Source organism: Lampetra planeri, chromosome 21 (genome assembly GCF_965212315.1).
Source record: "Lampetra planeri chromosome 21, kcLamPlan1.2.h2, whole genome shotgun sequence".
Taxonomy (NCBI): Eukaryota; Metazoa; Chordata; class Hyperoartia; order Petromyzontiformes; family Petromyzontidae; genus Lampetra; species Lampetra planeri.
The window spans coordinates 7,751,354-7,765,493 of record NC_136127.1 but is presented as its reverse complement, the minus strand read 5'-3'; the positions used below and the strand labels follow the sequence as shown (position 1 = coordinate 7,765,493).

Sequence of the window (14,140 nt, the reverse complement as noted above, 5' to 3'; positions counted from 1 at the left end):
GGGCTGGGTGGGGAGGGTGGGGCTGGGTGGGGAGGGGCTGGGTGGGGCTGGGTGGGGAGGGGCTGGTCACCCCGTGGTGCCCTTATAAAACTCAACGTTTAACCTACTCACGCCGGCTTGTGCCCGCCCTCACAGTCGGGCATATTTGCGGAATACACCACGCCGCCGTTGACCCTGGCCATTGACCGAGCAACCCAACGTTCCTACCAGCTCCCTCCGCAGGAATGTGTTAATGCGCAATTCATTTCATGGGCATTTAATTAATATGCCGAGTTGAAATGAAAACGTCTTATTGTAATTTGAACTCGCATACCAGGATTGTAGTTATGATTATTTCCTTGTTTAGATTTATTTCCATGAATGTCATTCATTCACAGGGTATTTTCGTTCATTTAAAAACACTGCCATGTGCAATAATACTGTTGTTTGCGTATGGTGGTGTAATGCATTTGCTATTTCATACTTCGTGAAGTAAACAAGCGGTTAATTGTGAAATGTGCCATGCAGTTGTTCTGCGTGAACACACAAACTTGCAATTTAACGTAAACGGCGATACTGTGCAACTCTGTTGAAAAATGCCCTGTTATCCAATGATTTTTGATCATCTTTTCATTGGCATTGTTAAAAATCGAGCATTTCATCGATGCACTACTGGGCGTTGCATATATGTAGTGTTTTTATTTCACGCGGACAACTTATTTTTCTCCTTTGTCACTTTTTATTGAACAGAACTCCTCGCGTCCAACACCCCGTAACTCCGTCGCAACTCGCCCGCTTCGCTCATTCCGCTCTCTCCACTCCTAGCCTGTTCTCTCTCTCACTCTCCTAGACTCTCTACTGCTTGCCTGCTTTCTCTCTCTCCTAGCTTCTCCACTGCTCGCCTCTCACTATACACTCTGCTAGCTTCTCCACTGCTAGCCTTCCACTATACCCTCTGCTAGCCTCTCTACTGCTAGCCTCTCTACTGCTAGCCTCTCTACCGCTAGCCTCTCTACCGCTAGCCTCTCTACCGCTAGCCTCTCTACCGCTAGCCTCTCTACCGCTAGCCTCTCTACCGCTAGCCTCTCTACCGCTAGCCTCTCTACCGCTAGCCTCTCTACCGCTAGCCTCTCTACCGCTAGCCTCTCTACCGCTAGCCTCTCTACCGCTAGCCTCTCTACCGCTAGCCTCTCTACCGCTAGCCTCTCTACCGCTAGCCTCTCTACCGCTAGCCTCTCTACCGCTAGCCTCTCTACCGCTAGCCTCTACCGCTAGCCTCTCTACCGCTAGCCTCTCTACCGCTAGCCTCTCTACCGCTAGCCTCTCTACCGCTAGCCTCTCTACCGCTAGCCTCTCTACCGCTAGCCTCTCTACCGCTAGCCTCTCTACCGCTAGCCTCTCTACCGCTAGCCTCTCTACCGCTAGCCTCTCTACCGCTAGCCTGTCTACCGCTAGCCTCTCTACCGCTAGCCTCTCTACTGCTAGCCTCTCTACCGCTAGCCTGTCTACTGCTCGCCTCTACTGCTAGCCTCTCTACTGCTAGCCTGTCTGCCCTCGCCTCTCCAACCTCGCCCTTGCCTCCAGTGGGGGATCAGCCATCACCGCTGGAGAGGAAGAGGTGTGGAGCGCGGGCCCCGGACCTCTCTCGTCTCTCCTCTTCTCTTCACTCCGACCAACTTAACTCCACTGCCTCACCCGTTCCGTGTTTATCCTCCTCATTAAACGCCCGAATTAAGCTGGCGTCCTCCTCCCGCACATGGCGCGTCCGCTGCTATCGCCTCAATCTGCAGACTCCGAGGTGCCTACTCCGCGCCTGCATTTGCAGCCAACCAATCACGGCTCTGCATCTTAATTGGCCCTGTCTCTCTCGCTAGCAGAGGTCGCAATCGGGTACCCGATACCCGTACCCTACCCAATACCCGGCTGGGTACGGGTACCCGTTTGCGACCCTGGTGCGGCTGGGTACAGGTACGTGTAGGCCGTGAGTCACTGGTGAGTCACCGTTTGTCACTCATTTCCCAACGTCTCGTCTCTTCTCACAATTCAAGTTCCTAGAATGAACCCACCAGCGCCTGCAACATGGCTTCATCCCAGAGGTCGCAATCGGGTACCCGATACCCGTACCCTACCCGATACCCGGCCGGGTACAGGTAGCCAGGTATCGGGTAGGGTACCGGTACCCGTTTGCGACCCTGGTGCGGCCGGGTACGGGTACGGGTAAGGAATCAAAACCCGTTTGCGACCTCTGCTCGCTAGCGTTGCTTTCTCCCACAGCTCCTGTTCGCCCTGATGTGACCTCACTGTCCGCGGCTCACACGTGCATGCACACTGTTTGCAAGACCTCACGCGCGTTACTCGACTACGTATATAAACGAACACCAATGTCAGAGGTTGACCATGTGCCTAGACAGACTGGTGGTGCTCAGGATTACACACACACACTGCAGCAGGTACACTTTTTTAAGACGGAGTGGACACTCACCGACCCCTCCTGTAGCTTGTAACAGGTTGTTGGGACAAGCGCTGTTATCGACCACCTGTGAAGGCCGGCACGGCACACGAGGGGGTGGGTGGCCAGCGCCACGCACGGCCGCCTTTGTCTCCCCAGGGGCGATGTTTACACACCGCACCAGATACTAATTTGAGGCTGAGTCGACCTAGTGGAGGCCCAGGACCGGTTCAGACCATCGTCCCTGGTGTTCGCCATGAGCGGGAATCGAACTCGGGTCGCCGGGGCCTCCGGTCTTCACCTTTAGAATCCACTTGCGTTTCGAGAATTTTGCTGCAATAAATGACCACGTGACAATATACTTCGTCGGGCTATCATTTGTGGCCCAGGTCGCTTCTGAAAAAGAGAGCTGCTATAAGCTCAGTAGGTTTTACCTGGTCAAAAAAAGAATAATCGTACATCGCGCTAACCACTGCGCCACCGCTCCCCATTACACTCGTCAAAGGAGCCTGGACCGCGTTGTTTCCCCCACCTGCAGGCGATAATAAAGCGAACTGCAACATTTGGAAAATGTAAGAGGGTCGGGGACCCCGATGCGCACTTTGGCACCAGTCGGCGCCAGTCAGCGCTAGTTGAAACTGTTGTTTGTGTATTGTTTGTGTGTGTGGGTGCACCTATGTGGGGAGCGGTGGTGAAGCGGTTAGCGCACTGCGCTGCGAACCTGGCCACCCGAGTTCGATCCCTGCTCACGGCCAACACCAGTGACGATTGTCTGAACCGGTCCTGGGGCTTCCCCTAGGTCGACTCAGCCTCAAATGAGTGTGTAAACGTCGCCACTGGGGAGACAAAGGCGGCCGGGCGTGGTGCTGGCCAACCACCCCCTCGTGTGCCGTCCCATGCCCAACCTCAACACCCCACGAGTGCACACCAACAACAACCAAAACACACGCAATGTTCACGTTGTGCGGCCTCAAAACTGCGTATGTTGGATAGCGCCCTGCCGTGGTTGCACCATTGACTGCTGTGCAAGTGAAATGTGAGCCGCTTGCCATAGGTTGAAAGCACCCCCACCCCCTCCCCGTCGGCTTCAGGGCATCATCACCTGAACACGAGGGGTGGCGGCCGAGGAGACTTAAATGCTTTGCGTTTTTTTTTATCCTCCTCCACACCCTCAACCCGCGTCTCCACACCTCACTTGCTCTGCAGGAATCGCAAATGCCACGACGCGCACAGAGCTCGCCAATCACCGCTTGGTCAGTAACGACAGGAGGAGGAGGACGACGAAACTTGTCAGGTGAGCCACGATCAGGAGCAGAATGTGTATTTATACTGGGTGAATCCGATCAGAAGCAGAATATGTATTTATACTGGGTGAATCCGATCATAAGCAGAATATGTATTTATACTGGGTGAATCCGGTCAGAAGCAGAATATGTATTTATACTGGGTGAATCCGATCAGGAGCAGAATGTGTATTTATACTGGGTGAATCCGATCAGAAGCAGAATGTGTATTTATACTGGGTGAATCCGATCTGAAGCAGAATATGTATTTATACTGGGTGAATCCGATCAGAAGCAGAATGTGTATTTATACTGGGTGAATCCGATCTGAAGCAGAATATGTATTTATACTGGGTGAATCCGATCAGGAGCAGAATATGTATTTATACTGGGTGAATCCGATCATAAGCAGAATATGTATTTATACTGGGTGAATTCGATCAGAAGCAGAATGTGTATTCATACTGGGTGAATCCGATCAGGAGCAGAATATGTATTTATACTGGGTGAATCCGATCAGAAGCAGAATATGTATTTATACTGGGTGAATCCGATCAGGAGCAGAATATGTATTTATACTGGGTGAATCCGATCAGAAGCAGAATGTGTATTTATACTGGGTGAATCCGATCAGGAGCAGAATGTGTATTTATACTGGGTGAATCCGATCAGAAGCAGAATGTGTATTTATACTGGGTGAATCCGATCAGAAGCAGAATATGTATTTATACTGGGTGAATCCGATCAGGAGCAGAATATGTATTTATACTGGGTGAATCCGATCAGGAGCAGAATATGTATTTATACTGGGTGAATCCGATCAGGAGCAGAATATGTATTTATACTGGGTGAATCCGATCAGGAGCAGAATGTGTATTTATACTGGGTGAATCCGATCTGAAGCAGAATATGTATTTATACTGGGTGAATCCGATCAGGAGCAGAATATGTATTTATACTGGGTGAATCCGATCAGGAGCAGAATATGTATTTATACTGGGTGAATCCGATCAGGAGCAGAATATGTATTTATACTGGGTGAATCCGATCAGGAGCAGAATGTGTATTTATACTGGGTGAATCCGATCAGGAGCAGAATGTGTATTTATACTGGGTGAATCCGATCAGAAGCAGAATATGTATTTATACTGGGTGAATCCGATCAGGAGCAGAATGTGTATTTATACTGGGTGAATCCGATCAGGAGCAGAATGTGTATTTATACTGGGTGAATCCGATCAGGAGCAGAATGTGTATTTATACTGGGTGAATCCGATCAGAAGCAGAATATGTATTTATACTGGGTGAATCCGATCAGAAGCAGAATATGTATTTATACTGGGTGAATCCGATCAGAAGCAGAATATGTATTTATACTGGGTGAATCCGATCAGAAGCAGAATATGTATTTATACTGGGTGAATTCGATCAGAAGCAGAATATGTATTTATACTGGGTGAATCCGATCAGAAGCAGAATATGTATTTATACTGGGTGAATTCGATGCGAGCCAGGATCATAAGCAGAATATGTATTTATACTGGGTGAATCCGATGCGAGCCAGGATCAGAAGCAGAATATGTATTTATACTGGGTGAATTCGATGCGAGCCAGGATCATAAGCAGAATATGTATTTATACTGGGTGAATTCGATGCGAGCCAGGATCAGAAGCAGAATATGTATTTATACTGGGTGAATCCGATCAGAAGCAGAATATGTATTTATACTGGGTGAATCCGATCAGAAGCAGAATATGTATTTATACTGGGTGAATCCGATCAGAAGCAGAATGTGTATTTATACTGGGTGAATCCGATCAGAAGCAGAATATGTATTTATACTGGGTGAATCCGATCAGGAGCAGAATGTGTATTTATACTGGGTGAATCCGATCAGAAGCAGAATGTGTATTTATACTGGGTGAATCCGATCATAAGCAGAATATGTATTTATACTGGGTGAATTCGATGCGAGCCAGGATCAGAAGCAGAATATGTATTTATACTGGGTGAATCCGATCAGAAGCAGAATATGTATTTATACTGGGTGAATCCGATCAGAAGCAGAATATGTATTTATACTGGGTGAATCCGATCAGAAGCAGAATGTGTATTTATACTGGGTGAATCCGATCAGAAGCAGAATATGTATTTATACTGGGTGAATCCGATCAGAAGCAGAATATGTATTTATACTGGGTGAATCCGATCAGAAGCAGAATATGTATTTATACTGGGTGAATCCGATCAGGAGCAGAATATGTATTTATACTGGGTGAATCCGATCAGAAGCAGAATATGTATTTATACTGGGTGAATCCGATCAGAAGCAGAATATGTATTTATACTGGGTGAATCCGATCAGAAGCAGAATATGTATTTATACTGGGTGAATTCGATCAGAAGCAGAATGTGTATTCATACTGGGTGAATCCGATCAGAAGCAGAATGTGTATTTATACTGGGTGAATCCGATCAGAAGCAGAATATGTATTTATACTGGGTGAATTCGATCAGAAGCAGAATGTGTATTTATACTGGGTGAATTCGATCAGAAGCAGAATATGTATTTATACTGGGTGAATTCGATCAGGAGCAGAATATGTATTTATACTGGGTGAATTCGATCAGAAGCAGAATGTGTATTTATACTGGGTGAATTCGATCAGGAGCAGAATATGTATTTATACTGGGTGAATTCGATCAGAAGCAGAATATGTATTTATACTGGGTGAATTCGATCAGAAGCAGAATATGTATTTATACTGGGTGAATCCGATCAGGAGCAGAATGTGTATTTATACTGGGTGAATCCGATCAGAAGCAGAATATGTATTTATACTGGGTGAATCCGATCAGAAGCAGAATGTGTATTTATACTGGGTGAATCCGATCAGAAGCAGAATGTGTATTTATACTGGGTGAATCCGATCAGAAGCAGAATATGTATTTATACTGGGTGAATCCGATCAGAAGCAGAATATGTATTTATACTGGGTGAATTCAATGCGAGCCAGGATCATAAGCAGAATATGTATTTATACTGGGTGAATTCGATCAGAAGCAGAATGTGTATTTATACTGGGTGAATCCGATCAGAAGCAGAATGTATTTATACTGGATGAATCCGATGGGAGCCAGGATCAGAAGCAAAATATGTATTTATACTGGGTGAATCCGATCAGAAGCAGAATATGTATTTATACTGGGTGAATCCGATGCGAGCCAGGATCATAAGCAGAATATGTATTTATACTGGGTGAATCCGATCAGAAGCAGAATATGTATACTGGGTGAATCCGATGGGAGCCAGGATCAGAAGCAGAATATGTATTTATACTGGATTAATTCGATGAGCTATAAAGCTCTTTCGCAGATGTCCAGTAGGGGCAGGTTGCAGAGCTTAACGACAGCAAACAATACAAAAAGTACTGTCTAGGAAAGGTAAACAAATTACTTGAAAATAAACAAATACAATACAACTTTTTATCTCACCACATAAATAGTCAGGACACGGGCGCGTCTGTTTGACGATTGATTGTTGGGGCTCGTGATAATTTGTGCGTCATGTCGCATGTGTAAGAAGATGCATTGACGTGAAGAAAGGTCATTGCCTGAAACATTGCCCATTGTGCTTTTGCTTTCAATGCCCAACAGCGCTATTGCCGAATGTGTTGAGTTTATTTGTGCGTGCGTAAGAACAGTAGATTTGTAAACTGGCATATATATACAAATCTGTTGAACTCACCGAATATAACTTGCAAATGGCTTGCGTAGCGTTTGTGCGTGATAATAATTAAATGAATTCATTCATGACTCGAAATGTTACGTATAAAATAGCTCAAGGCGTAACGATGCATGCACGACATTTCCAGATGAACGTCGATTCTTAACGCTCGTGACACCTGCATCGAATCATGCGCGTGTGATGTTTTTTTTTAAGCTTTGTAATTAGAACAGTTACCGTATTGTGTGATGTGGGCTTCACGTGGTAGCCACCTGTAGCCACTAGAGGTGCAATATTCTCTGCAGCGTAATAGCAAAACGACAGCACCGTGCCGTCTAGTTATCCCTCGTGATACGGTCTGTTCTCTTATAACGCGGTAGCTGCATTCCTGAAGAACACCGCGTTAAGGGGAAAATTTCTTCATTATGAACAATATATAATAAGGGGTAAAGCACAGTTCGTGATAAACGCGTGAGATGCCTACGCAGGCCGGACAAAGATTGAGGCGCGTGGGTAGCATCCAGCAGCATCCAAATGCCTTGCGTGATGCTACGCAGAGGCGGCAGTACAACCGCTTATTGCTACGCGCGCAAAGTAATTCTGTTCACTCGATCGCGTTAAGAGGGCCCCCCCGTTGGTGAATTATGGTGAAACGCCTCTACGTAACATGAGCGACTCACAGGGTATGCAGCTTAGCAGGAGTGCACGCTCATAGGACTCTGCTGTGCAGCACCACAGCAGTTAATAGTGCACAACAATGGATTGTTGTGCACTATTACACAACAATCCAGGCGAGAAGCAGTTGCATCTTAAATGCAACTGCTCCTCAAGACGCTTTACACAAAGTCGAGGGAATACATTCGTAAAGCTTGTGGTTGTTTGAGGCGGATCAACAACGGTAGAGAGCGGAGAGATGGCAACAGCGTTGAGGGCACAGCGGCAACCACGCAACGGGCCCCAGGGGCTTCCGATAACTCCGAGGGCAGCCTCGGGGTGAAGGCGGCAGGGCCGCCAGCCTATCAAGCGCAATGCCATTGCGGTAAATCCCAAAACATCCAACGCATTTCCGACGATCGCACCATCCCTACGCACACCCTGGCGGTATTGCTGCAATCAGTAGAGTCTGCCGCCTTGGATTGGTTGAGCGCCCCGTAATGTTCAACTATGACATCTATCCATAATGGTTTTTTTGGGGGTTAGATCGCGTAAATATATAAATGTGTCGTTAAACCCGCAACCACCCGACACAGCCAATTAGTCAGGGTTGTCACGTAAACATAACGTGCTAATTCGTCACTAGTACATCACACCGGTGTGTTGGAGAGCCAAGCCACAAATATTGCTGTCGCCTGATGAAGCTAGTTGTAATTACTGGCGAAACGTCATACTCCGTTTGTAAATGCTGTGGCATGGCTCTCCAACACACCGGTGTGCTGTATTAGTGACGAATTGGCCACGTTCTGTTTACGTGACAACCCTTACTAGTTGGCTGTATCGGGTGGTGGCGGGTTTAACGACAGATTTATATATTTACGCGATCTAACCCAAAGAAAACCTGTATTATGGATGATATTGGTCGCGACAGCCGAGTATGACATCTATAAAAACTGTTGCTTTCCACCGCCCCCTTCCCCCTGCATGCCGTGCGAAAGAAGATCCGCACAATGTCCATCCTACAAATTTCCTTAGGTTTTTTCGGTAAATCCACGTAGGTAAAAAATAAAATAAATTAAAATGAATTTGTTTTCATTTTAATTTATTTTATTTTTTACCTACGTGATGAATTTGTTTTCATTTAAATTTATTTTATTTTTTACCTACGTGACTTTACCGAAAAAACCAAAGAGTATGGATCCTTGCAGTCACGAAAACTTCAAATCTAGAACTACAAATTTTTTATGTGTATTTTGTGGAGGGAATGGTGTAAAGGATGCACACTGGTCTCGAATCAATCTTCCTACGCGGCAGTTGAAACAATGGTGCAAGTTGCTTGAATCCATGCCCTCTGCCTCCGTTTCGCCAAGCAGCGTTAATGGGTATACCCACGGTCAGTTGATCGGCAGGTCGTGTGCGGTGGGGTAAAATGTGGGTACCCCCCCCACCTCTTTCAAGAAGACTGGTAGCAAAACTACACAAACCATCTCCTGAAGCCCTCTCTCGTCTTGGCTAACAGACCTCAACGTTGGCACTTTAGCGTAGAAGAGTAGGCCAATTACTCTCCAGAGGGGCTCTCTAGAGCCCTTCTGCCAGCAGTGGTGTGAGCGAGCAATTGCAAGGCTGCACCTTTACCCTCTTTACCGTGTTGTTTGTGTTTAGTGTTGGTAACCAACACTTTGGCAATGCCCTGCGTTTTGCGGCTCTTTCTAGACAGTCTACATACACTTGTTTATTTAAGAAAAAAATCAGGTTTCAATCCAAAATTGGTCAAAAGCCACGAATGAAAATCGGCTGAAATATTTGTGTGGTGATTATTTTGGAAGCTTGTGGTGCAGGTATTTTGAGTGCAAAATAACCCCATTGTAAACCCGGCACTTGGGTTGCAAGTGCAAGCTGAAAACGATCCTGGTATGAACATCTTACACATCACCGCGGTAAATTATACACTCTGAATATATAGTTAGGTATGTGTGCGACTCAATAAATTGCCATGATTCTGCATCATGTTTTGACCCAAAAATATGTATTTTTTGGCTCGTTTGTACCGTCTCACTTGTATTGTGTCGCGTATGTTCTTTCCTTCTGTCACTTTCTACAGGGCGGGTTTCCACGTTGTGGTCATCAAATGGCAATTGTGTACTGCACGTTTATACTCCCACACAGATATGCTGCTTTGCCTTCACCAAACCACACAGACACAACTTGCACATCCTAGGGAAGCACTCATCCAGCCACGGTGGTGTGATGTTGACTACTTCACCTGGTATGCAGGAGGTCATGGGATCGATCCCAACCTTGACGCCTGTATTTTTGGAGTTTGCATGTTCTCCCCGTGGTCGTGCAGATTTTTCTCCGGGTCATCCGGTTTTTCCCACCACAATTAGAATCAACATGTTTTTAGAGCATTTGGCTGCTATATATTTTCACGTGATAAGCCACTTGCGTTGAGCTATCATTTGTGGCCAGGTCGCTTATGAAAAAGAGCTACATAGCTCAGTGGGCCTTACATGGTAAAATAAAAAAAGTTAAAACAGTTAATACTTAATGGATTAAAGGTCTATACAAGCACTTTAGCTTCATGAATCGTTGAAGTGTTTCACTACCAAATGGTCAGAGAGAGCGCGCACCTGTGGCGTGTGTGCATTACGTGTGCACGCCTGTTGAACCTTCGCCTAAAAACACCCACAACCGAGGTGTTGTTTACAGTCGATGTGCGCTCGCGTTACCGATCGCCGGCGCCTGTCGCCACAGTGATGCGTTCTACCCCGTTCATTCACCGCGACGACAGCTGTGTTGTGAGCCGAGCCACCAAAGCGGAAAACCCAACGAGGACGAGCGAGGATGGACGACGCCGAGGCCGCCAATGCCGACAAAGAACCGGATCGCGATGGGATGGCAGATGCTGAACCGGATCGCGATGGGATGGCAGATGCCGAGGCTTCCCCGCCCAAGAAAAACCGATGCGGTATCGACTTCATGATGTGGCGCTCATTTTTATTGTTTTTGGTCAATTCGCCACACAATGCTGGAATGCCAAAGGCGGCATGAGCCTGGTTTGGTATGGAACGGTTTTCACTCTCGAATATCCGTGGGTAGCAGATAAAAAAAAAATTGGATTGGACATTAACCGTGCTTGCGCAAAAAGAAAGTCTTTGCGCGCGTTGGTTTAATTACTGGCTGCTCCTCAATCGTCGAGAGTCAGCGACTAGTTGCCCACGTGACCGCAAACGCGTCGGCGGGTCACTGGACTGCTTTACAAACCCGCAAAAACAGACTCGTGCGTTCAACCGTCTTCTCCCCCGTTCTGTATAGGTAATCAATTAGGTACGTGTTCATAGCCTAATCTTTACACGCTTTGCTTTATCCATGTCTTATCTGAACCACCCTTCCACTACCCCGGATAATCGAGAGTTTACTGGATTTGTGATGTGGGGTTTACCCCTGAATGTGCCCAATCCCGGGCGATTTCAAAGGCCAAGTAGAGTTGAGCCTGGTTAGTATCAGAATTTTGTATTGATACTGGAGGGATTTGATGAGCTATAAAGCTCTTTTTCACAGATGTCCAGTAGTTTTTATTGGATCATTAAAAAAAACTTTTAAACTATTTAACATTTTCCAGAAGTCACCTGGTCACAAATGGCTTATCACGTGGAAATTTATAGCAACCAAAGACTCAATAAGCATGTCGATTCTAAATGTGGAGGGAAAAACCGGAGGACCCAGAGACAAATCCACGTGACCACGGGGAGAGATGCAAACTCTAATATACAGCGGGTGTCAGGGTCGAGATCGAACCCACAACCTCCTGCATACCAGGCGAGGTAGTTAACATCTCACCCCGCCACCATGACGCCTGTGGCCAGGTCACTTCTGAATCATGAACTGGGCTTGCCAGGCGTTGTACGCAGTGCGGTGGCCAGGGAGATGGGAGTACAGGAACAGGTTTATTCCAAAGATGAATTACATAGATTGCGTCTGTGAATTTAATGCACATGCGCAGAGCTTTGAGAGTTATCCCCTCTTATGGTTAGGACCCGAATGGGAGACTGTTTGGGAAGACGAGCTGTTGTAGGAGTGGCTGGCCAGGTGTCCTGGACATATCGGCACAGTAAATGGATTCGTCAATCTGTCTATGCGGATATTCGAGGAGAACACCCATACACGCTTGATGAATTTTCTCCAGGTCCTATGGTTTACTCCCGTGTACCAAATAGAGGGTGCTTAAATTTTTTTTTACAACTTCTGACAATTTGCAACAATACTACAAGAAATGTGCCTCCGGGCTCTAGAGACCACCTGGAGAAGATTCCAGGCACGCGTTGACAATGATGGCGAACAATTGGAGACTGACTTTTTGAAGCGATTAACATACATTTGTTATCATGTTACAGTGTATTATCCGTTCTTTATCCATTAAAAACGATAGTCCCAAATACGTTTTTTTGAAGCACCCTCTACTTTTCGATTGAAAGCTTTCGTGACTGCAGGGATTCATCTTCTTGGTTCTTTCGGTAAAGTCACGTAGAAGGAAAATAATAAAATAATACAAATAAAACATAATAAAATAATTCTCACGACGTTTCGGCCACAACGCAAGCAGCCGTCTTCAGGTGGAGAACAGGTCTCTCGACAGGCAAGCAGCCGTCTTCAGGTGGAGAACAGGTCTCTCGACAGACCTGTTCTCCACCTGAAGACGGCTGCTTGCGTTGTGGCCGAAACGTCGTGAGAATTATTTTATTATGTTTTATTATTTTCCTTCTACGTGACTTTACCGAAAGAACCAAGAAGACCCTGTACTTGTAAGTGAAAATGGCCAAACAATCCAAGGCAGCAGGACCCTCGAGAAAAAGAACCTCGATGCGTGGCGAGGCCTTTCCAGGGTGACTAATGGACATGATTAAGACGATGTATTTGTCGCGCAAACTCTCACGCTAACCCAGTCATAGCACTCGCATGCTTTACATTTTTCATTCGTTTTTTTTTCTTTTCTTTGCAGCCTCATTTCGGAAATTTGTCAAATCTCCCCGGTTTTACATATTCCTCAGCCACTCCATGTCCACGTGGGTAAGACGATTCATGAATGTGGAAAACACACTTGACACAACTGAAATGTTTGCGAGTTCAAATACTGACGGAGAGATCGGGCAGACTTCACTTGGACAGATAAAATGGTTAGCCACTTTGTGGGATGCCACCATTTCCACCTGTTGCGTTCAAAACGTCGTGATTTATTTTAATTTAATTTAGTTACATTTTATTTCTACATACGTGACTTTACCGAAAAAAACAATGAGTATAGTCATTTCTGCAGTCACGAAAGCTTCAATTCTAGATTAATTGAATCTCTTTCACATATATATCTTGATTTAGCCCCATTTTAAATCAAAGTCATATTAAATAAATGTGTAAAAATATCACGGTGGTTATCTTATGGATAGTCTGGCCCCTGCTATACGAATGTGGACTTTCTCCTGCTGGGCTCAGAGCAATAGTTGTCGCCGTCCAACACGGACGCTGGTCGCCATGTTTACATACTCGCTGGTGCGTCAAGAAGCATGGATAGGTGCCACCTCGAAATGTACACACCGAGCCACAGAAATAGAAGCAAGTATCGATCAGAAGCAAGTGAGAGACGTCATTTTGAGGACTCAGAGAAGTGGCTCTGGAATCAAATTTATATTTTTAATTTTTCCAGGTAAGGCCCACTGAGCTACATAGCTCTTTTTCAGAAGCGACCTAGCCACAAATGATAGCTCAGCAAAGTGGCTTATGTGAAAATGTATAGTGGCGGAATACTCTAAACGCACGTTTATAAATGTGGCAAGAAAAAGTGGAGGACCTGGAGAAAAATCCATGCGACTACGGGGAGAACATGCAGACTCCAAATATACGGGCGTCAGGGTCGGGATTGAACTCACGATCTTCTGTGTACCAGGCGAGGCGGTTAACATCTCGCCACCGCAATGCCTGTTCAGATATCACTCCCCATTAACGTTAGTCGTGGCCGGGAATCCATGTCGGGTCACCGGGTTCATTGCGCACTT

At 46.2% G+C, this 14,140-nt stretch overlaps 1 protein-coding gene across 4 annotated transcripts in view; it reads left to right on the top strand.

The window, feature by feature from the left end:
- The window catches only part of LOC144724622 (solute carrier family 40 member 1-like), a 37,861-nt gene that overhangs the window by 5,213 nt on the left and 18,508 nt on the right, over positions 1–14,140 (top strand). Inside the window, exons 1-4 of one of the 4 annotated variants that reach the window (XM_078603902.1) lie at positions 1,365–1,777; positions 3,635–3,722; positions 10,885–11,061; positions 13,093–13,160. In XM_078603902.1, coding sequence (XP_078460028.1) covers positions 10,938–11,061; positions 13,093–13,160 — 192 coding nt within the window. In that variant the 5' untranslated portion in view covers positions 1,365–1,777; positions 3,635–3,722; positions 10,885–10,937. Of the gene's footprint in view, positions 1–1,364; positions 1,778–3,634; positions 3,723–6,923; positions 11,062–13,092; positions 13,161–14,140 lie in introns of those variants that run through there. The other 3 variants (XM_078603900.1, XM_078603901.1, XM_078603903.1) reach the window with 3 other exon arrangements.